General features: G+C 41.4%; 1 protein-coding gene across 4 annotated transcripts in view; it reads right to left on the bottom strand.

Annotated features, from left to right (window-relative positions):
• The window catches only part of cux1b (cut-like homeobox 1b), a 75104-nt gene extending 51180 nt beyond the window's left edge, over positions 1–23924 (bottom strand). For 3 of the 4 annotated variants that reach the window (XM_083773747.1, XM_083773744.1, XM_083773745.1), the window contains exons 1-2: positions 23826–23924; positions 986–1096 (exon numbers count right to left, since the gene is read on the bottom strand). In XM_083773747.1, coding sequence (XP_083629873.1) covers positions 986–1096; positions 23826–23888 — 174 coding nt within the window. In that variant the 5' untranslated portion in view covers positions 23889–23924. The remainder of the gene's footprint in view (positions 1–985; positions 1097–23825) is intronic. The other variant, XM_083773746.1, reaches the window with a different exon arrangement.
• Between the last annotated feature and the right edge of the window lie 2576 nt (positions 23925–26500).

Below are 26500 nucleotides of genomic sequence, written 5' to 3'. Positions count from 1 at the left end.
TCTTGAGTGACAAATTGATAAATTAACAGTGGGTTTAGTGTGTGCACTTCTGTATTCATGTGTGTGTGTGTGTGTGTGTGTGTGTGTGTGTGTGTGTGTGTGTGTGTGCCATGTCATCTTGTCCCCTGTACCTCCCGGTAAGTCCAGAATGTCGTGCCAGCCAGGCATGCGCTACTGCTTTTGAGATGAGATTATAGGCAAATGAAGTGTGTACGGTGAAGTGAAATTAGAGTCTTTGTGTATGGAAGTATAGTTCTCCTCTGGTGCGTTAAGGGTGGTCTATACTCTAAAGTCAATAGACAGAATCCTAATCCTGCGGTAAATATAATGGGCCCGCTGTCTACTCCATGGAGAGTTGACAATTTTCTAGCTACGGTGGACTCCGTTCATACATAATTCATGCCGCCATCAATAATTCACCATGGTGACATTACCAATAATAACACAGCAATGCTTTGTTTTCACCCGTGCGGTTTAAAAATGAGTGGGTTGCCTTGGTAACCGAGATGAAACAAATATTCCCAGGAGGAGTGATGGGAACACAGGAACCGGACACAATTCCCTCCTGATCCCACTTAGCAGTGTTGTCACACTTGCACCGTCTCTTACTGCCTTCCACGTCTCCCTTTCTCTCCCTCTCTCGCTAGCTCAACTCACTCACACAGACACAAACACACACACACACACGTGCACACACGCTCTGCTCACATTTAAAAAAAAGAACTAGGTCACATAATACAAACTCCAGGGGGGTTTACTGTTTTGTCTCTTTAGGATTTCAGAGAAACTAATGGAGGACTATTTTGGGAGTGAGAACTGCATCTGTATGTTGTTGAAGTCTTCCTGTGCTTTCCACAGTGAATATTCATGGTCAGATTTATGAGAAAGACACCAGTATGAATACAGAGGCAGACTAGCAAAGGCAGAAAATCCTACTGTTGTGTGAGTGTGTGCGTGTGCGTGCGTGCGTGCGTGCTCTTCCTACCTCTGGAGTGTTTTTCTTGAACTCGCGGCTCAGGTCGATGAGTGTCTTCCTGGACTGTTCACTTTCATCCTGTCTGTTAGCTAGCTGTGTGGCCGTGGCATCTAGTTCTTTCTGCAACACAAACATGCATTTATGCATTGGTTAACTTTCATCATTATTAATGATTAGTACAAGTACTACTGTACTATTGTATTATTTATTATTATGTATTTTTACCCATTAGATTAAAGAAAGAATACAGAGCTGTATACCATCTGAATGGAGAGAACATTCTGCATGACCAGGGACTACGCAGCATGCGCCACAATCTGAACCTGAATGGCAGACTGTGGCAACATGGGCTTACAACAGAACCGCAACGTCCACACCACGCCAAGGACAACCCTGGTACACCAATAGTAGCTTGGTGTGCAATATCCAGTACAATAAATTACTGAGCGTGTGCACACACACACACACACACACACACACACACCCACACACTAATTGTTTGCCCCAGTGCCACCACAGCCCACGTAACAACAATATAACAGCAGCATCAACAGTAACTGTGTTGCCAAGGCAGAGGCAGAACCCTAGTTTATCCCTCTCCATTTTACATTGTTATTAATAGCCGTTTATGGGAGTTGTTCCAGATGATGGGCCGAGCGCTGACATTAACAAGACATTCAGGCCTTGTAAAGATAGGACCTCTCTCCTGTTGAGTGTGTGCAAGCAGCGCTGGATTACATTGGTGTCGAATTTGTTCAGACTGCAGGCAAATCAAATTTGTTTCTCAAATACGTTCTTTAGGACTTTCCACAGTTATTTGCAAGTCATCAGATCAGATTTGCGTTTCCAGACATTGTCAACCAATCTGCATTTGTTACTGTGGAAATGGAATAACTATATAGGCATGAGTAATACTTATTGCTTAATTTATTCTCAGTCGGACAACAATGGGTTTGCTTGCCGAGAGTAGCCAATCTACAAGCTCACAACGCATTGCGATGCATTGTGGGTGGCTATTGTCAGTGAGTGTCATACAACAAAGCCACTTTCCTCAATGAACTCAGGGAATGGGGTTGGGACGTTGTCCAGATTTGCCCTATCACATACGTAGCACACAACATGTGTTCCCACATCGCACTTAATAATAATAATAATAATAATAAAACTTTATTTGTATAGCACCTTTCATGACATGAAATGCAGCTTAAAGTGCTTTACTGAGCAATGGAGAAAGAAAAAGAAGTTGCTTCACCGTATTTTTTTGGAAAAGCGAGCAGGCCAGCAGTGGAAGATCTTAGGGGCGGTTTGGGACATATTTAGGCAGGCAGTCATGTAGGTAGGAAGGTGCGAGACCATTGAGAGCTTTATAAACAAGAAAAATAAAAAGCAATCCTAAAAACAACCGGAAGCCAATGCAGTGAAGCTTAAGTGGAGTAATATGTTATGTTCTCTCATCTTACAGCCTTACATCTGCAAAGAGAAAAGCCTGGTCACAATATAAGGCAGAGACAGCATAGCCGGAAGTGTCGGTCCGGAACATCCATCAGGTGTATATCCCCCGGATACGATATTTTTTGACCAATCACAACACTTGTTTCATTCACAGAGAATGTAAACTTTGTAATGCGTAAATTCTTTGAGCGGTACTTCCGCCAAAATCCTGCTACTTATGCCAAATTTCAGCAATGTACTCTACAGCGTAGGTCTTGCCCAGCGTGCATCACACTAGTGTAAATAGTTCATTAGGCAAGTCAGTGGCAGTCTGGGTAGTGGGAACACACATTTGGCTCCTCCCAAATAACAGTGTTTTAACAGTGGGCAACAGCCTGGCGTATTTACTATTTTCCAGAAGTGCGTTATTTGTCTATGGGACCTGGCAACTACTGGCGATAGCAGGCGAAGAGGCGATAGACGAAAAGTGGGCGAAGGAACGTCAAAAAGTCATGTTTTGCTTCGTTTACCCTCCACACATACCACCAATGCGCTTCAAAGCGAGGACATATGGTAATGACAAAACGCACTGCGAGTAGGGAGGCAGGCCGAGGGAGGCAATAAAATGTGCCAAGCCGACCCTCAAAATAACAAGTTTTCTCCACCACGAAATAACGTGCGGCCGTGTGTGCGTGCTAAAAAAAACAGCGAAAATAGCCAATCTGGATGAGGAATAGCAGCACTCTCGTCGGGAGGGGGGCAGCACTAATATCCTACGAGTAGGGCAAGCAAATGGTCAGCTACGTCTCTGCTTATGGGTAATTGATGACGGATGTTCCAATCAGATGGAGTCTATCAATTAATCTATTTGGCTACCCAAACACTACTACTAATGAAAGCTACAGAATAGTATCTCCTAGCACCTCAGTGAGACTTCTCTCTCCTTGACAATAGAGGGTATGCGTGTGACATAATATCATAATCAGAAGTTATGTGGGAACGCTTACAGAGAGTACTACTTAATGACCTTGACAGCCCATACATCCAAACAGAAAAGTCCTATCTGATTGCATTAACACATTCCACGCGTTATAGTATAATTGACAAGATACCGTGACTGCCGGGATTGTTTAATTACCTTTGGAGCATACGCCAAAGTATTTGCACCTTTGATCCATGAAGATCCGGTGGAAAACAGTCCCATGATTTGTTATTGAGCCGACAAAAAAGCCACTTCCGTGATCCAGGTCACAGACAAAGAGCAAAGCGAGCTAAGATTGTCCCTACCCCCTCGTTCACTTTGCATTGGACTCAGTTTCCCAGAAGCCCTTGCAAGCCGGCGGTTGGTTGATTTCCGCTTACGTCATCATAAGGGGTCCGGATATTTGTGTTTACACATACCAGTTCAGTTTTTAATGGGACACGCTGCAAAAGGTCATCAGGAACAATACTCAAACCTGCGACGTGCTGTCAGGCTACCGCTACATAGAGCCTCAGTGGCCGGATGGTCGGACCGCTAGTCCAGCTTTCCGGGCCTGTCTAGAATAAGTGCATGGGTGTCATTCTCACACTCTCATCATTATGAATTGTGTATATAAATCTGATATGAGACGCTAGACGGGGTATTCAATTAGATTAGGCCGGGGGCCACAACTGTAGAATGATCGTGTGTGTGGGGCCGCACAGTGTGCGCGCTTAGCGCGGAAATTTGTGGGTTCTCAAAATGCTTTTTGTGCTCAAACACGAAGATTTATGTATATTTCCGCACAGTAATGAGCAGGATAATATGTCTATACAGGTATATGCTACCTTAGAATAGATGTAGGATTCTCCATTGATGTCACTGTTGGGTGGGTTTCTGAACTGCCCACAGACCGAGTAGAAAAAAACATGCCATTCTATCATGATTATTAGTGAGGACCTATTATATGAAGATAGGTTGAAAAGTGGTCCTTTAATGATTACCGTCATTATAGTAATCTCACAATTAATATCGCACACACCATACCTGTAACTTTTATTAGCCCTCTTATTATTCCCAAAAAAAAAAGAAAAACTTTTTTTGGTGGTATTCAATTGGCGGGCCGCCAATTGAATACCACTGCGCTAGAGCGTCTAGACTGAGATATCTTGATGAATCCACCTATGAATGTGGTTCAAATCTGATCAGCCAAAATCAGTTACCATGTGTTTTGTTTTGTTTTGTTTTTTGCTGTTCAGAGACTTGATCAACGCAATCTGATTACAATCTGGATATGCCAGAAATCGGATTTAGGCTGGCGGTCTCTGAATATCCTTCCACTCCCAATCAACACAGTACGATCCTCCGTTTCAGTTCGCCCCCTCCCACACACACACACACACACACACACACACACACACACACACATCTCCCTCCCTTTGAGGTGGCCCACCCCTGAGAGTGATTAAATGCTGCTGAAAGACCGTTATGCTAACTAACACACTAATCATTTAATACACACATTACCACAGGGGCCCCTGTGGCCCAGTCTGCTGACAAGGTCCCAAACCAAATACACACCCACGCATGCAACTAACTCCCACCCCTCACACCCCCACACCTCTCTGAAGAACAACTAACTCCCACCCCTCACACCCCCACACCTCTCTGAAGAAATGGTGATATTAAGTAAACTGCTAATTAGACTAGCTTTCCACCCCTAACTTTTATTCACTGAACAACCTCAATATTGTTTTATCCATATGCAGTTATGGACGTATGAATGTATGTATAAACACACGTATGGATGTATGAATGTATGTATAAACACACGTATGGATGTATAAATGTATGGGTGTGTATATATGCAGTTATGGACGTATGAATGTATGTATAAACACACGTATGGATGTATAAATGTATGGGTGTGTATACAAATGTATGGATGTATAAATAAATAACAGTGAACAAATACATAATTAAATCCTCATTTGTTTATATATATGCCATCTTGTGTCTTTCTGTGCCCACAGAGCAGTTGATGGTGCACACTGTCTGCCCATGGCCAAGGAGCAGCTGTAGACACACTTAGTGAACTCGAGCATGAGTTGCAGCGCACATGCGACACTAGATAAAGAGGAACAGCCAAATATGTTTGTTTATTGTTAAAATAGAGATAATAAATTGATTAATTCAACAAACCTAATTTGTATTCCCATGCTTTTGTTCTTGCCTAAATGTAAGTCGCTCTGGATTAAGAGCGTCTGCTAAATGCCTAAATTGTAAATTGTAAATTGTATTACCCATTTATGAGTTGTGGGGAAAAATATTTAAACCATATACAGTATAATTACACAGGTTGCATGGGTTGTGTTACGTATGTGGTTTGCTGGCATTTGTTCTTGCCCAGAGACAGCATGAACGGAGGTTGAAATTTGATTTCAAAGAATATGTTCATGACCTGACAAAGATGTGACAGATACATCTTAATGTTGTCAATTTTTACTTGCACCTTGTTGATTAAAAGGGCTTAAACTGTCTGAGTTGCTCCAGTGCCTTCCTTCCTCATCGCCTACCACAGGTTTGAGGCGCGGTGGAACTCCCTTTTGCTTTTGTTCAAAGAATATCATTTAGGAATTCAAAACTCAGTGGAACAAAATTTCAAAGTGCACTACAGCAGTTGAAGCTGGCTATTGGTACTGTGATGGCGATGGTGGATGTTCATCACAATTAATCGACTATCGATTAACCCAGGGGTTCTCAACGTTTTTTGGCTGGGAACCCCCGGAAATGCTTTGGCCATGCCTCGCGACCCCCGCCGGCCCCCCTACCCCCAATACAAACTGACTGCAAAAAAAACCTTAATTCATAAATGAATACTGAAACCAGATATAATCATTAACTTTTTCGCTGCGATCTACGTTTATAAACGTAGCTAGGCTATCGGTATCGGTACCTACTGGTGCCCTCTACACGTATGTTCATAGACAACCGTATACTCCATATATGAAAGCAACGACCGTCTAATATTTACCTTTTAGCATTTTAGCATCCGGTTAATATGGAGAGCCTCCGTCCCCACCAGCTATGGGATTTTTAAATCCAGCTCCATCAAGCCTCCATTATAACAGGATTTTCAAAGCGCTGTATCTCTAAAGGTTCGAGAGTTGTCCATGGTGAGCCGCCACGCACCTGACGATCGTAAATAATTTGTGAGTTTGTACTGGTTGTAATGATAGCTCAGGGGTCTGAGCTAATGAGAGTGAACACTGTGCTCATAAAAAAAGCCCCCACCTTCCTGATTAACCCGGAAAGGAAACAAGCATCGTAGAGTTAGTGTGGACGCGTGGCATTCCTTAGGTATGCGTATGCTACCACCATTGGCACCGAAAAAGTTAAGGAAAGTTTATGCATGTACTATGTGTAAGATGTAAACTCTTCATTTCCCAGCCATTCAGTTGCAAAAAAATAAAATAATTTGGGGACCCCCCAAAATAATTTGGCGACCCCCCGAGGGGGGTTGAGAACCCCTGGCTTAACCGATCCAGGGGACTATTATTAAATTAAAAAACTAGCCACTTTAATCGCAGCATCCAATATTGTTTCTGCAGAACATAGCAGATCTACAAGATCACAATGTCTCGCAACGCGACACATTGTGAGCCTGTAGATCTGTTATTTTCAGCTTAAAGGGTTAGTTCAGATTTTGGACTTAAATCTGTAGGAAATACTTGCCATTATATAGTGGTTGCAAAGGTATTATAGTAATTCATTCCCTGCGTCCTGTGGTGGGAGTTCTTGTCTCGTTTTGGTCAATATTAACTTAAGTAGTTCCGGTTATTTGGTGGGGGTCTTGGGGCCACATATAAAAAAAATATTAATCCACAAAACTAGCGTAATTTGTAGCCTATTGTTGACCCATTTCTACTATTACCATATAGTAGCCTGGGTTCCAGCCTGAATTGCTGCGTTCCCGTGGATTTGTTTTGTCACTCGCTACTCAGTCTGAAAAGGGTCCCATCTCCGACTCCAAGGTAGGCGGGACATGTAAAAGGGTTAAATGGACTGATTCATCTGTGGTGCATTTTGACGTTGTATCAATGCGCACCGCGCAGCTACTGCTGTTGCCCTGCAGTCCCCTTATCATTCACTAAACTCACCCCACACAGCCGTCAGTTTTTTTTTGTACTACTGAATCTGACAGCGGACTACTGAATCAAATGAATGTTTACTTTTTTACCGTAGGTTTAGTTTACCCAGGCTAACCATAAAGGGGAAAAGCCGGGGTATTATGTCTAACCTATATACATATTTTAGCTTGATGATTAAGTTTAAAACGAGTAATACACTGTCTGGATGTCATCTTGAATGAGATTAAAAACGGAGTAGTTCTTTAATCAAAACCAGCTGTGGAGGTCTGGACAATGAAGCATGGGAAACAAACTGGTGAGCTTCATTTTGATTGGCTTTTATCGATGTGGGCCTCGACACATCATCACGCAGCACGTTTTCGGAAGGAAGTTTTCTGAGGAAATAATTTGTATGGACTTTTGACACACAAAAATGAGAATTTGCCATTGCCAGGTATGCCCATATGATGACCACAGATAAGGTCTAAAAGTGTGGAAAAAAAAGCTTTTGGCTTGTCGAGCCCGTTATCGGGTATAGCCGCAGCAGCTGACGTCATGGGCCACTCGCTATATAATATGGGGCAGGCGCGTAGCATGGATTAAATGATTGACAGGGGGGGGGGTGATAGCGCATCTCCAGCCGATAGGTGTGAACGGTTTTGTCGACATGCGGTAGTTTTCTATACTAACAGAAATGTGCATGCACAAGGGCTGCCAAAGTAGGTTATCTTTTGTTGTTTCTTGTTTTTTCGCCCCCTCTATTCGAAGTCAAGACTGGGCAAGCTCTAAATTGACTGGGCCACGGTGGTAAGGGGGCCGAGACACGACGGGTGGTTGCGTCGTGGTTGCGCCGTGGAAGTATGGTGAACGGGTGAAAAAGTTTGGAGGGGAGCTAAATGCAATAATGTAGCACAGTTGTTAACTTAATTAGTATTTAGTACATGCACGAAAGGGAACATTTTGACAATGCATATAGGCAATAGGCATCTGTCAATAATGCATTGTATTAAACCCAAATGCAATACCTTTACATGTCTGCACAGAGTCGAAACAACACAGGAGCCGTCAGCTGCTGGAGTGGAACAACCGTCCTCTTCCACCCAAGACATTTGGTGCTTGCTGCCCAGCAAGACTCTGTTACCATAATTTATAATCCAATTCATAATACGTTTGGGAAACTCAAAACTCCCTCCCTGCCATAGAGTTATATTAATTCAATGTGCGACTTAATTCTCAGACTATCGTTGCCGAAAAGACAAATCTACAAGCTCACAACGCGGTGCAACCAGACGCAGTGTGAGCTTGTAGATTGGCTATTTTTGGTGCGTGACACCGTCGTACGATGACGTATACATTACGCTTTAAAGTGACGGTACACAATTAACAGTTCCCTCTGTCTGTTAGAAAAGTACTGTATTTTAAGGCCCTAGTAAAATGTAGTGCAAGGGATGTTTTGGTTGGTTAAAATAAAGAAAAGATTATAGAAAGAAATATGCATATTCTGTTCATGTCTCACACACACACACACGCTTCCCAAGGGACAACAGTGCTGCTGCCTTGCTACAAAAGCTACATCTTATTAGTTAAATAACAGCATTGAAGCATTCATTGAAAATGTGTTAAATAAAAGGTTATAACTGCCTGGTTGATTGTGATTGATTGATTTTATGGTTAATTACAGTAACATGTTCTGCTCTAGTATTACAGAGAATGGGAACAGTCAAGACCATGTAGAGGGGTTTGCAATGCTAGTATATACTTGCACTAACAAAACATGCTTGGCTTGGTTTTACTGGACTGGCCCAAAAGAAGCAGTCCCTGTCCTGGTTCTCTCACACACTCACACTCACACTCACACTCACACTCACACTCACACTCACACTCACACTCACACTCACACTCACACTCACACTCACACTCACACTCACACTCACACTCACACTCACACACACACACACACACACACACACACACACACACACACACAACAATGTACTCTGCACAAAAAATTAACCCATGCAAAACCTTGATAAGCAATGTAAATAACAGAAATAATTTGATATTCGGGGTGGAGTGGTGATGCAGTCAAAAACATGTAAACCAAGGTCATAATAGCAAAAAGGAGCTCCAAGTATTAATGGCACTTGTCATGAACAGTTTGAATAATTCCGACACTGCCATAGTGCACATAAACCAAATATGTTGAGCTATTTACATTGTTGACAGTTTGTGAATTTTGACAAAACTAATTTGGCGCGCACAGTCAAAATGTTTTCAGATACAGGATTACTTTTTAAAACAAGTATTACACCATCTGGATGCCATATATGACATTCAAAACGGAGTAGACCTGTATAATTAAAATCAGGTGTGTTAACTTTGGAAGAAAATGCAGCTATGGAAATCACACGTGAATGGAATCAAGATTAATATGTATATATTCATAAGGGCCTGCCTACGTCCTCACGCAGTTCGTTTTCGTTTGACAGGAAGCAATTAAAAAACTACTTTAATTAACTATTTATATAAGAATTAGAGGTGCTATCCTATCAATCGGCCACCGATCGGTGATCGGTCTATTTTATCCGATCTGGAGAAACCGATCTTTTATACCATTTAAGTCGAATAAAAGTCAATCAGATATATAGTATAATATAGTTTTTCATCTTTGACAGGCATAAACATTCTCCCCTTCCTCCTCATATAATTTTGGAAATATTCAAATTTTCACCTTACACACAAAATCGGTATTGGCCGTGAGATAAACAATCAGTGATCGGTCCCAAAAAACCTGATCCGAGCACCTCTAATAAGAATACACTTTGGCATCTATTGATATCTGGGATATCCATACCCCTTGTACAAGTTACAGCAGGCGTAATAAAGGTTTTGCATGTGGATGTAGGATGCCGCCATGGATGAGGACCTCACAGGAAGACCGTTATACTTTGCTCTTAAAGAGATTCAAATAGGTTTATAGTTAAGGGACGCAATAAAACAACGACCTCTGCATGCATGGGATGCACTACTGTACAGCCAAAATAATGTGAAATATGTAGAGCGTTATTATTCTATTATTTTTTTGTTGCTAGCTTTAGTTATAATAATCATTTCTACTTCTGTTTTCTACATGAATATAACCACATTATAACCATATAAAATGAAATGGGAGTTAAATGCTGCCATTTGTAAATAAAATATTATATATGACTCCTAACGTCGTTGAAGTGGGACTCATACAATGCCCCTGGGACTCATCTAAAAGACCATCCCTGCATCCCGGGACTCATACATTGAAAACCTATTTACATCACTGCTCTTTATACTTGGGAGTAAATCTCTCCACTCCACTACTGAAGTAACAATACCAAACACTGACAGCATTCACGGGCAACACATCCCATTACACTTCACCATCAGATCCATGGTGAGTCCACATAATGTCTACATCAATGTGTATGTTCATCTACTCTCATAAAATTCCTGCCACGTGTACATGTGCAGACAGAGAGAGAGGGCCCTCTATCCGACTAATTCACTCCAATTACTCTAATGAGCCACAGGTGATGATACATGAGATTGATTAATTAAGAAGGAGGCTCCAATCAGGCGTGACTGATTATGGTGATCACATCCAGGGCGGGCTAAATGAGATAACAGGAGACGGGTGTGCTTTAATTGAGGTATCAAAAACTTGTGGTGGAATTTCTCATACCGTCCCCCCATCGCCGATCCAGTGATAGCTAGGTCGCTAGGTCGCGAGGAATGACAACCAAGGAAACCGTTGTTGTGTATACAACATTAAGCTAATCTGATAGCCTCCCTCGTCTGCCAAGGTGAGTGGGAGAGGACAGAAGACCACACACACAAGTTTAGCCACCTTACATTACAGCTGGGCATTTGATAGATGAGAGTACTAAGAAGACTAAATTAGTTATGACAATGAATGGTCTAATATGTGAAAATCAAACGTTTGTGTGCACTACAGAATAAGAGGGGCTTTTTTCTTCATAGCCCCTGCCTGCACTCAGCGGCGTGACACAAATGCTGTCGAACGGATGAAGTTTCAGTCTTTCCAGTGCGGTCCCTATGTCCCCCTTTATCTCTGACAAGTCTGAAGCTGTTATGTGGTTATGATAGTAAACAGTCAAAAGGCGTCTGGAAAGAGGTCTTATCTACAATCTTGGAGGCCCACCTTTCACAAGCCCCCTTCACCACCTCCAGCCTCCCCATATCCCTTTTCCATCTCCTATGCAGCCGCGTGCCGTGCTCTGCGTGCCCGACCCGCTCACTGTGTGTGGGGGGTGGAGCTGTGGTGGTGGCAGCTCAGTCAGGAGCGACAGCCACGCTTGCTACAATGACACGGTACATGATCACAGATCACAGGCACGCCCCCTCAAAACACAGCACAACGCCAGCGAAGATAAGAGACTACAATCCTGCCTCCCTGTCTGGCTTCCTTCCTCTAACAAAGCAGGGTGCACGATTCCAAAATGTGCCAGGAGGAGACAGTTTACAAACCGCACTGGGTTGAAGAAGCACAATGTATCCTAGCTGATTCTCTCAGTGTTGCTTGTGAGAAGCAACACTGAGAGAATCAGCTAGGATGTAAACTGGGGAGGGAAACCAGCCAACTTGTCCCTTTAGCACAAGCATGCACAACTATTATGCTGAAACAGTGTGACGTGTTTACTGTTCAGGTGTATGTTGGAGACTAAAACATATCTACGAGCCTCACAGGAGATGTAAAGAATGACCTCAACAAACCCTGATCAAAAACAACTTTTCTTTATTCGCACGCATGCACGCCTGATCTGCTAAGGGCTATAATTATTTGTATTTTTTTCGTCGTAAACCTTGGCCTAACTACAAACATGATACAATAATGGAGAGCGCCTATGGTTCGGAGGAAGCACTCCTCACTCTTTCACTTTTTTTTTTAGGTTGAATTTACCTAGAGGCCAGTGTTACCAGACGATGAATGGTGTGTGGACTGTGGAGTGTGCACAGAGAAGAGGAGAATGGCATGGCGATATGCTGGGGTGTAATGCGCTGGTGAAAGGGCAACATTTTTCATCCCTGCGTTTACAAGGGTGGAACGGCTGGGATATTGAGATCTGAGATAGGATCAGAGGGTAGTGAGCTGTTTCAGCTCCGATAAAGGCTGTGCATTACAAAACAGAGCACAGATATAGAGATGGAGAAAGAAAAAAGAGAGCAAGTCCCCCCAAAAATTAGAAATTGCACAAGAGAGAACGACAGAGGGAGGGAGAGAGCGAGACAGAGGGGGTTGGGGGCTGGGGGGTATCACACTTCTCATCCCTGAATTAATGCCTCCATTCTGCCAGGAAGCTATTTGGTGCCACTGAGTGGAGATTGGGGGATGAATGCACAGATATGGGGCTAAAAAATGGAAACTGCGATCATGAAGGGGCAACAGGGATTAATCAGGTCTGGAAGAGAAATGGTGCTCTCAGGGTGCTAGAGCACACATACAAGCCTAGGGGCTGGGTCCAAAACTACTCAATCATCCAATTGAAATCAGTGGTACAGATGTACAGGCAATCATCACTGACAAGAACAAACCTAGTATATAAATAAATAAAGTCTATGACCAATAACTGACCACTGTTAACTCATTAACATTTAACTTTTGAAGATAGATTTAGAATGTCTGTGACTCACTCAGTGTCTCAAATGAATACTTGCCAAGACTACATTTGTGGTTGCGAAACTGCTACAGGAACCCAGTGTAGTCAAATACAATTTGGTCAGTAGGAAAACTGAATTTCCTACATGTGTTGGAGAGGTTTGCTGTCACAATCTGCTAGATATGAGTCATAATACCGCATAATTTTTTATTATTGACTCGCAACATTACTTTATTCTGTAACGTGGCTTTATTCTGCCAAAATACATTGTTTTGAAAATCCCATGTCAGTTGTGACAGTCACACCTTGTTGACTTCCTGAAGTGCAGTTTCCAGATTTGTAACGTGGTGGCTGCCTGCAGTCTAAGGGGTAATTGAAGTGATAGTATTAACCGGTCAAAATAATTATTGGTGGTTAAATCATTAACATCTCTAACTACATAAGAGTGTTCTGTTCTTTGTCTAGTTCTTATAATAAATCGTGTTCCTCAGCTCATCTTTCTACCATGCCATCTCTTTCCCTTTGGTAGTGGGCGGCTACTACAGTTCATAATAGCATATAACACAGACTCCTCCCCTGGCAATGATCACATAAGCCTGTATGGCGTTTGCAAATCAAATATCAAATACAATGTTTTATTTAATGCTCCGTTTCTCAGTCATAACCTTGTTGACTTGATGACATCCTACTTCCCATACTGTACCTTGTTTTCACTTACTTTTCTTTGACAACATTACAACCATTCGTCCATAATATGGCTTTTGCCGACTTTCTGTTTAATTGCGTATCTGTCCCTTTGATGCTCATAAAAGGAGTTCCCTGATATCATCTGTATATGCCCCATATACGATATGCCCAAATATACAGTATGGGCATATGGGTCAAATCCATGGTTCTGGACAACTGGATCTCTATACGGCATAACGGTCGGATCGCCGGTTCTTGACAACTGCCTATCCAAGCGGTTCGACACTCGGCTCCCTTGGGTCTGAAGTTGTGGGTCAGTCTCATATATGAGCATGAGCATGACCATATTGGGCATAGCAGTCGGATCGAACCACCTATCTGACTGACTCGACCACGGGCAAGGTCGGATGGTTCTTCAGATACATGAACTGCAAACGCAGACGGACAGGGAGATTTTGCTCATTACGGATAGGATATTCTATATATACACACCTATATATTTTCTTCTTTCTTTTTTGTGGGGGGGCAGTCGTTTCTTTATTTAGACAGGATAGCAGAGAAGAAATTGAAGGAAGTGAAGGGGAAGGACATGCAATGCAGGTCTCAGTCAGGGACATCAGGACATTGCAATTGTGGTCGACTCACTATCTGGTCAGCCAACACAGTTTCATGTTGATTTTGAAGGATATGTCAGAGAAACAGTGAGAACAAGAATGAGCATAGCTAATCCAAACAGTAATGACAGAATAATTAGCCAGCACTGGTCTAAGTAATGGGTAATAATTATAGCATTTATTCTGTGTCAAGAGAATGTGATATGAAGCCTGCACAATGAAGGAAGATGAATTGAGCACGGAGGGAAGCATGTGCAAGGGCTCAGTCTCTTGTCTTTTGATTGATCCAAACATCAAAGGCCCACTAGAGTAACGGGGAAGGGGAAGGACAGCTAAAAAGCTATTCAGAGGCTTCGTGCATAGAATGACTTGACCTATTCCACACAGCCACACGCAAGGACGCATCAAACTATCAAAATCACAATCAATAGACCAAATGGTCAACTCGAAAAACCATGCTGAAACGTCAAACCTCCTCAAAACCACACCGGCCGAGTGTCAGACTAGTACGCACACCTTATCATTTACCATCAGATAAAGAAGAGTTAAAACACGGAGCCCAATCCTTTCATGTCTCGTGACAGTCACCGCAGCCTGTTAGGCATTCCTTCAGTCTGCCGCTCAGACAGTTTTATGGCAGAAGGCAGCCAATCAACTATTCGGAGCTGTTCTGGAGTGTTTGTCTTATTTCACAGTTTACACACTAGTTTATAGGTAGTTATTATGGTCACTATGGTGATGCCATACATTTTTTATGGTCTTTTGGTCTGAGGGCATAAAGTGAAATAAACAAACACACATGAAAACAAAGACGCACAAAAAACACACTCCCGTGAAAAGTTCCCTCTCCCCCTCCCTCCTTCTCCCTCACTCCGTCTTTATCAGTCTCTCTGCATGCCTGCCTATCTCCCAACCTTCTACTTCATGTGAAACGAGGATAGCCAAACAGACTCTCGTCCGTCCTCTCCCATGTTCCACAACATCTGGAGTTGATCAGAGGGGCTCCTGGACGTTCAGGCCTCTAGGCCTATTAATAACCATAAGACTGAACTCAGGGTCAGACAGCAGTCAGCGGATGGGCTCATGTCTACTAAACAGATAAAACCAACAGTCCCCTCCCCCTCTCCTACGTTGCAGACAACTCTCACTCGTGAAACACTTAGGAAGCGAGGGTGGAGAGTTCAGTGACGAACAGCGAATAAAAGCTTTTCATCTCTGGTGCACTCAACATTCCATAATGGAAACTAGTCACCTTGCCCCCTTTGCCGACACAAAATCAGGAACACAAATGATTCTCAAGACATTAGATGAAAAAGGAGCAGGGAGAAGTCAAGATTTAAACTTCGGCAGTCTTATACAGACATCTGCAAAACATTTTCTTCTTTAAAAGTATTCTTCTTTTTTTTTCTTTTTTTGTGTTAAAGGCTATGGAGAATTGCCTAGGCTAATTGTGAAACCATTTTCTGTGTCAGGGCTTCTTTAGCTGCCTGCATGCTGTATCCCTTCTCTAAATGTTCTATCCACAAGTTCAAGTTCAAGGCAGCTAGTCCTATAGAAGAGAAGACAGATGGCAAGGTCATCGTCTGTTTGCTCCAAAAGGTTAGGCCAGTCAGACAGTTCAGGTCACAACAGGGTCTGTAGGGGTCAGACCACCTCTGAACCCTGGCTCTAGTCTGACAGCTGTTAGGGTCAAAGGTCAGGGAGGGGTTAATGGTATCGTCTGAGGACATCCAACATTAGGAACAGAAATTAGCACTGCATCATTTCTAGATAATTACCCATGTATCAGGTGGATATAGGCCTAAAGACACTAGCTAGTCCTATTGATTGTTTGAAGCCTGGGCAATAATATTAGGAGTAAATTTATGTTAGTGGTTTTAATCGTTCAAACTTTAATCTACAGACTAGTACAAATTACATTGAGGCCATTACAGTGAATGTGATGCTAGTTCGCCATTATATTAAAGGGATAGTTCACCCCAGAAATATATATTTTTTCTTCCCATATGGATTACTCACCCCATGGAGACTAATTTGAAGGCCAGCAGTGTTTCCCTATGAGCACACAAAGTCTCCTTTGTGTCAGCATAGGGAACCACTGATGGCCATCAATTTATTGGCTTAGGAATGAGTCAAAAACTAAACAATATCCATGAATCCAATTCAATTCATGGGTTGAGTAACTTGAGTAATTGATTGTTTGATTTAATGATATTTGTAGGTCTCGGCTCAGATCAATTATATTTCCCCACAACATAAAAAGGTATACGTATACAACCTCCTTACATCACTCTAACATAGAGCACGTTCTCAGCTTCTCACTGAATGACTAGACAACAGCTTATAGTTATACAATTATATGTAAACTCCAGAAGGATTTTAATGCAGACAGACAATTTCCATTCAATACAAAACATCCATCCAAATTAGAACGAACACACACACACACACACACACCTGTGCATACAGGCCAGTTGAATCATCATAATCGGTGGTAGTTTTCTGCTGAGCCCAGCCAGCAGACGGTGTTATTTTTAGAGGCTCGACACAGAAGCAGCCAGTCCAGTTACTCTGAGTTGGCAGCAGGACCATCGTGGCTCTCACTGCTTTTTAACAATCAAAATGGGAATGAGCTCAGTATAAACAATGCGGCGGTGCATGGGACGGTGACAGAAATAAAACTAGCTAAGATTTCCAACTCATTACAACTCCATTACTTAATATTAGGCTCTCACCATTTAAGTTGGTGTGTATAAATACCCTCAGCGGCACAAAAACAATAGGAACAGTAAACTCACTGTTCAAGATCAGGATAAATATATAATCAGGATATTTAACAAATATCAGGCACAACCAAAATCACTTTATTTGCCAGGGATTTGTGGGGCTATTCATTTCATGGAACATTCACAGTCCTTTGATCCAGTACAGCTATTTAGTATTTACTTAAGAAAATTAAGGTAAAACCAAGGTCAAACTACCAGTCTTTTTCCAACCTATAGGCTTGTGGTAAATAGCTATGAGGTGAAGTGAGAAAACTGCCAGCCTTGCATAATGCATATTAAAACAAAATACAAGCAGTTGCAAAACTGCAAATTTCACAAAATAGAAATTGAACAAAATGTTGCACAACAAAAACAGAGATCTAGACAGGACCTGGGCCACAGGGGGAAGTTGTTCCCATCTGCTTTGATTGATGCGTAGAGCCTAAAGGCCAGTTATGGATCCAGCAACTCAAGCCATGATTGGCATTGAAAATTACACAGTGTGAGCTATTAGCAGATAGTGAGCCATATCCTAATTCAATCCCTACACCATCAAAGTGCACCAATATCATAATTCAATACCTGGACCATTAGCCTGCAGTCACCAATATCATAATTCAATCCTAAGGCCACCACTCCATGCCAATATCATAATTCAATACCTGGACTATTAAAGCACACCAATAGGACTATTAGAATTCAATACTTGTGGTCAATGATCTAACAGACAGTGACACCGGAGTCGCAGACTGACATGGGATAAGGTCTAGAGAACTATATACTGAAGCCTTATTTAGCCAGGTAACACTGAGATAAACAACACTAAAATTAGGAAAGGCAAACCAACGGTTCACCAATAGCGAGCTAAGCTAAAGGCATGGTAACGTAATAAAGCATTTAGTATAAAGTAGAGATGGACACAACTGCACAATGACATGGCCTCTTGTGGGGAGATGAGTATGCAAATGATTAATGTGCCGGTTCAAAATAAATGCATTAGTTTACCTGCCAACTCTTGCCTTGTATGGCTGTACAATACATGAAGGCCAAAACAGTTAACTGGACTAATCAATTTCATTGATTAAAAAAAACAATTGATTTGAATAAAATAAATGTGAAATTATTACTGTAAATTATGTCATGTGTTGTGAGATATGGAATTTAAGCTCATCCAAACAAAATCATTAACATTACTGACTGTCTTCTATCCTATGTCCAAGAGCTTCTGGAGAAACTAAACGTTTCAGTTACTCAGTCAGATTATTGTTTATTAATGATAGGCTTACGGTACTACTAGAGTACTTGAGATATCTACAAATCTACAATTTGAAAATTTGTGCACGTCTTGTTTACAGTAATACACTGCTTGTGTTTATTTTGTGCAATTAATTTAAATCCTTGATTGATTCAATCACAAGTATATATAAATTAGCCATGCCGAGCCATGGGGCCCATAGGGCAGGAGCCTATCTCCTGTTTCTGTAGCATGAGGCAGCTTGATGTACAAGTACATGACGTTAGCATGTCGCAGGGACTTACCCCCAATCCAACCCTTGTCAAGTATATATAGAACATGAATATAACACGCCATGGCGATAGTGACAAATGTATTTCTTTTTTAAACAAGGCAGATTCTTCACCACAGATAAAAGCGTCAACCACCTGTATGAATGAGGCATCACCAACACAATTTAGAATTGTATATTCATCACTTTAATCTGAGTAACCTATTTTTTTTTTATTCAACAGTAATTGAATTAAGAAAATAATCAATAGTTACACCTACACTATAGTTACACCAACACAATTTAGAATTGTATATTCACTTTAATCTGAGTAACCTATTTTAATCTAAAAAAGAATATTCAACAGTAATTTAATCAAGAAAATAATCAATAGTTACACTTACACTATTTCATATGCTGACTGCTACATCATATAGGAGTTTGCAACATTTCCCTTCATTTCCCAATTTTTTGAAGATCAACTTCTTTCCGAAAAACCCAGTGTAATATCAGATACACGACAATCACAGTACTTCCACATCTAACATTCAGGAGTACACGAGATGCGTGCTGGACTGCTGGTGTATTATACGAAGGTGGTTGGTTTATTATACAGAGCTGAAATCAAATGATTTAATTCCCCAATCACTTACTAATAATTGTTTTCACCATATTTAGCAAAATAATCATTTTACCCGAAATTTAGCAGCCTTAACGCCTAAGAAACTTTGTTGGGTTGTGTGAGTCTCATCCGACTTCAGACAGGCAAAACTATTATTTTCCTAAGGGACTATGAGCCTTTTGTTTGTGGAATAAAATAAATCATTTGGTTCTAACAGTCGGGCCTATTACAGCACAGCAATCTGAATCATGGGTCATAAATTAGGCTATATACACCTTCAAAAACTCACCTTCAATTAACACTAAATATCACTCTTTCTATTTAGACATTTCGGTTAACCGTTTCACATCTTTAATAAAACAAATCAGGTGACGTCCATCAAAATTCTGTTCCCTGTAATAAAGTTTGTGGATATAACAAGATTCGTTTTTGGCTTTTATGCCTTTATTGACAGTTAAGAAGAGTGTAGAAGGACAGGAAATAGGGAGAGAGGCATGCAACAAAGGTCGTCATGACCAACGCACTGTCAGGCCAGAGCCTATATGTGGCATGTGCCTGGACCACTAGGCCAGCGGGCGCCCAGACAAAAAGTACACTAAAGAAATTAAAATAATTATTATATTTTCTTGCAGATTTATCATATCACATCTACAGTAAGGAAGCCTCACTCGGGCACAGCAGAAAGCAGGAGAAGGCTGAGGAGACTGAGAGTGTGGGATGAATCCACTGGGGAACATGGGCCTTCACTGTGTAGTGTGTACCAATGTTATCACTGATGAGGTATGAGCAGTGCAGCTTATTTGGGTTTCTGGAGCCACAGCCTACCTCTCAGCCTCACTTGAAGTGTTGTAACCTTCATAAGGGAAAAGTACAAGCTCTTAGAAAACAGCATGACATAGCCTCAACCAAAGTAGACAGAAGAGACCAAAGACCTGACATGCTCTCTCTCTCTCTCCCTCTCTCTGAGTCACGCTTAGTCGCTCACCAACCCCCCAACACACAGTGAAACCTCAGTCCCCATGCCAGGTTTTGTCACTGGGCAGAGAACTGGTTGGCTACAGTAAAACCATGACGTGATGCCCCCTTCCTCTATACTCCCCAAGCCTGTGCAGCAACAGAAGGGTAAAAATATCCCACCAGTGAGTCCAGACAACCAGCTCATAAATTAACACTAAAACTCTTGCAGACAACAGCGGACCAGCCGCTGAGAAATGTAAACTGCTCAGGTTACCACCAACCACAGATCTAGAATCAGCTTTCAAAACCATCCCTAAATTTACCCATTAGGATAGGATGTAGTGGATAAATAAATATAAACCGCAACTCTATATCTAGTTTTCATCCCAGTGACTTTTTAGCCATCTGTTGCAATGGTTAACTCTTTTTCTTTCTTAAATGGCTCTAGCGTGGTTTGTTCCAGGAAACATTATGAGGTGAGATGCAGGCTATTAGGCCTAAATTGGGAATGGGGACCAAGAAAAGCCTGTTTCTAATTTACACGGCTTTCGCAAAAACAAAGTTTAGTACAGTGATTTCCAACCTGTGAGCCGGAGCCCACTGGTGGGCTGTGAGGATATTGTAAGTGGACCCACAAATAATAGCCAAAACACTAAGATTTTATGACATATGTAATAATAATATTTAAAAGATTTTGTACAAATGTCATCATGGTATAGTTTTGTTTTTAAAATCTTGAATAAATAGTTTTCATTGTGATACCGATAAATAGGAACTTAACGTACACTTGATTCAAGCCGGAACACAATCGATTGATCAATCATTTAAATAAACATGCTCTGAAAATGCACACATCGCAGCCCACCCATCTGACCACTTAACACGGCAGCTCAGTGGTCAGATGGGTAGACCACGAATACTTTTGAGATTTCCAAGTGGGCAGGGCCCTGATCCAGATAATGTTGGGAACCACTAGTCTAGGAGTCACTGTGCTCACATTGTGAGCCTGTTACTGAAGAGTGATCATCATTCTCAAATGACACACAATGTTCCAGGAACCTGCTGGCCTAGGTAAAAATAAATAAATACTTTTTCTTTTTTTTTTAACTAAAAAAAAAACAGGAGAGTGAATGATGATCCCCTCTAAAGAAACGGTGTAATGGACAGACAGGGATTAGAGATGTTAAAGCCTCCTCCATCTGTAATTCACTGTCACCCTGCCATCATCTCTGAATCTCTGATCCATTTTCTACTGAGTGAGACCTTGCTAAAAGCATCACTGTAACTCCCATTTGGGCATGTAATGGTGAAACACAAGCGCACGCACACATGCACGAGCACACACACACACACACACACACACACACACACACACATCACACACAGTTTCAAAGCACTCTCTGTCCTGCAACAACCATCTAGCTAGTTTCTTACAGAGGGAGCTGGTCCCAATGATCAAATGGGATTTTAATGAGTATGAGCAGTTTAAGCCTCAGGAATACACGCTACGTTGGCTTACAGCTATTGACATCTAGGCTGTGTTGGATTTTCATCATAAGAAAGAACAAACAAAAAAAGCTCTCATTTGTGGGTGCCTGTTACACCCAGAACACACACAGGCGTAAAAATAAGCACACACATGCTGTCCATTTGGTCAAAGCAAAAAGCAGCAGAAAAACAAGTTTGCATTTGGATGATAACCCGTGTGCAGAGCAGACTGTAATGATCATATCATACCAGCCCAAGATTCTCCTCAGAAAATAGATGATAAAAAATGATTATTCTCTGAAGGCTATCCTCTAGGAGCCTCTCAGTAGGAGGCAGAGTAAATAAGATGTCATCAATAATAGACAGCGAATGTTCTGAGCAGTGTTGCGCATACCAGCGCACGCAGCGACGCACACACACACACAAACACACACGTGCATGTGCGCACACATACTTGACTGATTCCTATCCTGTAGACAGGCCTGCCAACCGCCAGCCTTTTCGCACACGCTCAGATTCACTGTCCTGACTAATCGCTTGTGATAGGGGCCTTTGCCATAATTACCCAGGGCCTTATCACAAACTTATGTGATGCATTTTTCATGTCTAGGCTGCTGGCAGTGCTTTCACTGCTCTGGCAGTCAATCTATGAAAATGCCTGATCTCAGACAAATTTACACACACCAGTTCAAACATGGAGAAGCGGGTGAAAGCAAACTACAGGGCCATGGAGGGGAGAGGGTTGAGGGTCATCAAAAAGAGACAGACAGACACACAGATACACCCCATATTTCCTATTAATAAAAAGCAACAACAACAGGAGGACAAAGTATAATCAAATAAATAGAACCAAAGCTTTGATGATGTGGTGTTAATGTAACACTAAGACTGCTGACAACACTTGTTAAATGTCCTTTGTCTACCCTCTGCTGAGGCTATCATGACCTAAATAAAAGTTCAAACCCTACGCCCATGGAATTCACAGAATAATGTAAGATTAATGAGTCTACCCTACATAATACAATATTATGTTTTGACAATAGAAACTGGGCTAAAGCCCCTAATATTCACAAATTGAGCCTCCGAATGCAGTATGCAAAGTTGAAATGTCAGGAAAATACAATAGATCCATTGTGTACAGATTTCTGTTATAGGTCACTCAAGCTATTATATACAGTGGCTATATTATTCTCATAGTGAACAGGCCTATTCCTTATAGCCTTTACTGAGGCTAGGGATCATCGAGACTCCTCTATGCATGACGTGCGCAGTGCCGGAACATTTCTTGAGTTCTTTATCAAAACAAGGTCGTGGTTCTTTCTAAAAAATGCTTTGTGTCAGCAGCAGTGGCTGTCCCGTCCACTTCCACAGACGTGGCACCGTCTGTGTGTAGAAACGTTAGCCATAAAGTGTATAATTGAGCGGTGCGAAGCTGCTGTGGCGAAACAAAAAAATGGCTGTTGATAAATCATCATCACCATTCCCAGTTCCCACATAAATATAAACACTTTAACCGACGTTAGCCAACTAGCCTGCAAATGTTTATTTGTGACGAGTAAACTTGCCAAATTGACAGTAAAAGCAACAACACAAGCAGCAGGCGCAATGTCCTGCCTGTGTGAACGGTGACACCACAGCGCCACCGTAATGAGTCGCACTTATTTTCCCCCAAATTATCCAACCTTGCAGCGCTAAAGCTTCGGGCTAACTACGGTTACGTGATTCTGTAAAGTTAAACAAGATTTTCCCCAAGTCGAAATGATCACAAATGTTTACAAATAACAACCATTTGCTCCTTTGGCGCATCCCCGCGGCATCGCCCGGCTGCGAGTCGTAGTGTCCGATCGATGTGAATTGAACAAAGAGGATCAATTTCTGATCAGCAAAGAGAGCCACTTTCATCGATGTGAGCAGAGGTCTCGAATTCTCTAACAAAACACCAACAGAACGACCACTAAAACGCAAAACACCAACCCCCATCGAGAAAACACACCTCAACTAAATACAAAGCGGACACTTTGAGAAGAATACAACTGACCTGTAGTTGTTGTAAATCAAAACGCTTCCAATATTGAAACATCGATCCTGCATTGGCCGCCATCTTGAGACATATTGAGACAGGAATGAGATGCTGATAGAGAGCGTGAGGGTTGGAGTTCAGTGGAGAGGACTGGGCAGGGCACAAAACACGAAGCGGATCGCCCCCACAAAGCCCCTGCTGGTGAACACATGCACGGAATGGAGTTATATCGAACATGCGTGCTGCCTCAATAACGCCACAATAATATCGGTTTATAATAATATACAATGAATACATGCTTTATAACGACATTTGGTAATACACAGGAGGCAAGCAAAGTGCAATAGTTTTATATTTAATTTATTTGACCCACTGCAATTTGGTGCTGTTTGTTATTCTCGAGCATAAGAGATTATAATCGGCTATTAACTAACCAAACAAGTTTCTGAGACTCATGGTGCAGTTTTTACTTTTTATGTAATAGGTTGTTATAACCAGCCTACAGGCTCGGCATATTAATTACAGCGGACGTGGACGGACTGACCATTAAATAATTGGTAAAAGATGGAATGGACTTCTTGGCTCATCATTTGTGAGTGAAGGCATTTTCTCTCTGGTAATTTGACGAATGATCTGATCTTGTTACCATTCACCTTTTTATTACTTAATTAATATGATACTATAAAAGACAATATAAAAATAATATTGACAATATTTACAACTGAATATGATATATTTAACAGCACAATTGGTGCACAATTAGCATTGTCGTTTTTTCACACTGATAGAACAGCAGGTGTCCTTTGCTTGAGAGACCATGCAATGCATTATTAAATTGATATTTAATATAATATAATTAATTATTGAACAAGCAGGTGTGTGAGATATAGGCATAATACCGGTATATTTATGCTAGTGTATATAGATAGGCTACTGTAGACCTATATATAATATTACACATACCGTATATCCTATACTGTATTTATGTCTCGCTCTCACGCACGCACGCGCGCGCGCGCGCACACACACACACACACACACACACACACACACACACACACACACACACACACACACACACACCAAGTAAGAATACACAGGTATACACAAATGATCAGGGTGGTGTGTGTCTGCTGAATAAATTGTTTTCTTTTCCTTATCCAATTGATCTATCAGAATTTGGCCAGAGTGACTGCATGATGAATCTTGGACTGAGTCCACTCTGTAGTAGATTAATACTCAGAGCCCATTGCCTTTCTATCAGGTCAGCCATGGCCTATACCCTATACTGAGAAGAAAATATTCTGTTTTATTTCCAACCTTAATAATGGTCATTTATTTCACAGCAATTACACTTCAATTGCAATCACTAAAAATAATTCCAGAATTTGCCATAGATAATGGTGCTTTTTTCATTATATTTTGATACAGATCTCAGTATTTTTATATAACCTTTTCTTTGAGCTCATTACTATTTATTTGATGAGATTTTATTTCTGAATGCTTTTTAGTTGCCAGATTATATCTATATTAAATACCTTGTCATTATTTCAATGGCTACTTCAATTTGGCGATATAATTAACCATATTCACATGGTGGCAATTTTTTTTGGCATACCCATAGTGCAGGGTTGTGAAACTCCACCTAACCCCATTGTGTGGTTGTATAAGCAGGCTACTGTAAACCAAGTACTAGTAAGATGCCTGAGGGCGAGAAGCGACCTCGCCCTTAAGGTGACATCAGGGATCATATTCATATATGGGCTTAATATTGATGACATCAGGTATCTCCATCCTTGGTGATGTCATGTGATGTCACATGCTCCATCCCTGATGATGTCACGTGATGTCACATGCTCTTTCACCGATTCCATATAGTTAACTGCGACTTTCGGTCGCAATAAGACAAACATGTACACTGTATTGGCCAATGAAGAATTGAAGATTCAGTTTGATTTGGTCTACTCATCTGTCATCCCTCACCAATTACATTTTCAGCAAGATGTGGTGAATGATAAGTATTGTTTTACAGATTCAATATCATGCATAAATGGGAGTTGCTACATAGTGAATTACAGCAAAGCCTGATCTCCTCTACTGTCTATCAGTGTCTTTTTGCAAGTATTACTTAATGTTTTGACATTTCCGGCAGAAGACTGAGGAGCCTTGTCATTAATTCCTTATTTACCCACCTTCGTTAGTGTTTCACAGGGCTCGGCTTTGTGAGATCAGATGCTGCCTGTGATTAACCCAAACAAGAAATACAGGTTTCACATAATACATGCTGGTTCACTAACTTTACAACATGTCCATCATGGTGTGTTTATTGTCTCCTGCCGTCACACAAAGCAGCTTGATCTAGAACGTGATGTGCTGCTGTCTTACTATATTGATGATAAAATCATATAGAACAAAGAAGTAAGTGAATTCCATATAGTAGGCTTCTTTTTTACCAGCCAGAGCCTCTATATGAGCTTTTATACAACATGCGCCTTTAATGTCTTTTGATAGTGCATGATCCTTTGATGTTTTCGAGTCATACTGTACCATTTAGTATCCTTCTGAGAACTGGTACAAAGATAATTTACTTAAAGTACAGTGCTGCTATATTCAGAGCCATTAAAGAAATAGCCTACATTTGTCAAAAGACATTTTACGAGCTAATATTCTCTATATCTTATTGTCAGGTTCAC

The sequence above is a fragment of the Protomyctophum parallelum genome (assembly GCF_964188405.1).
Source record: "Protomyctophum parallelum genome assembly, chromosome: 9".
Classification (NCBI taxonomy): Eukaryota; Metazoa; Chordata; class Actinopteri; order Myctophiformes; family Myctophidae; genus Protomyctophum; species Protomyctophum parallelum.
The sequence above is the reverse complement of the archived record's forward strand: the minus strand, read 5'-3'. Positions and strand labels throughout refer to the sequence as shown.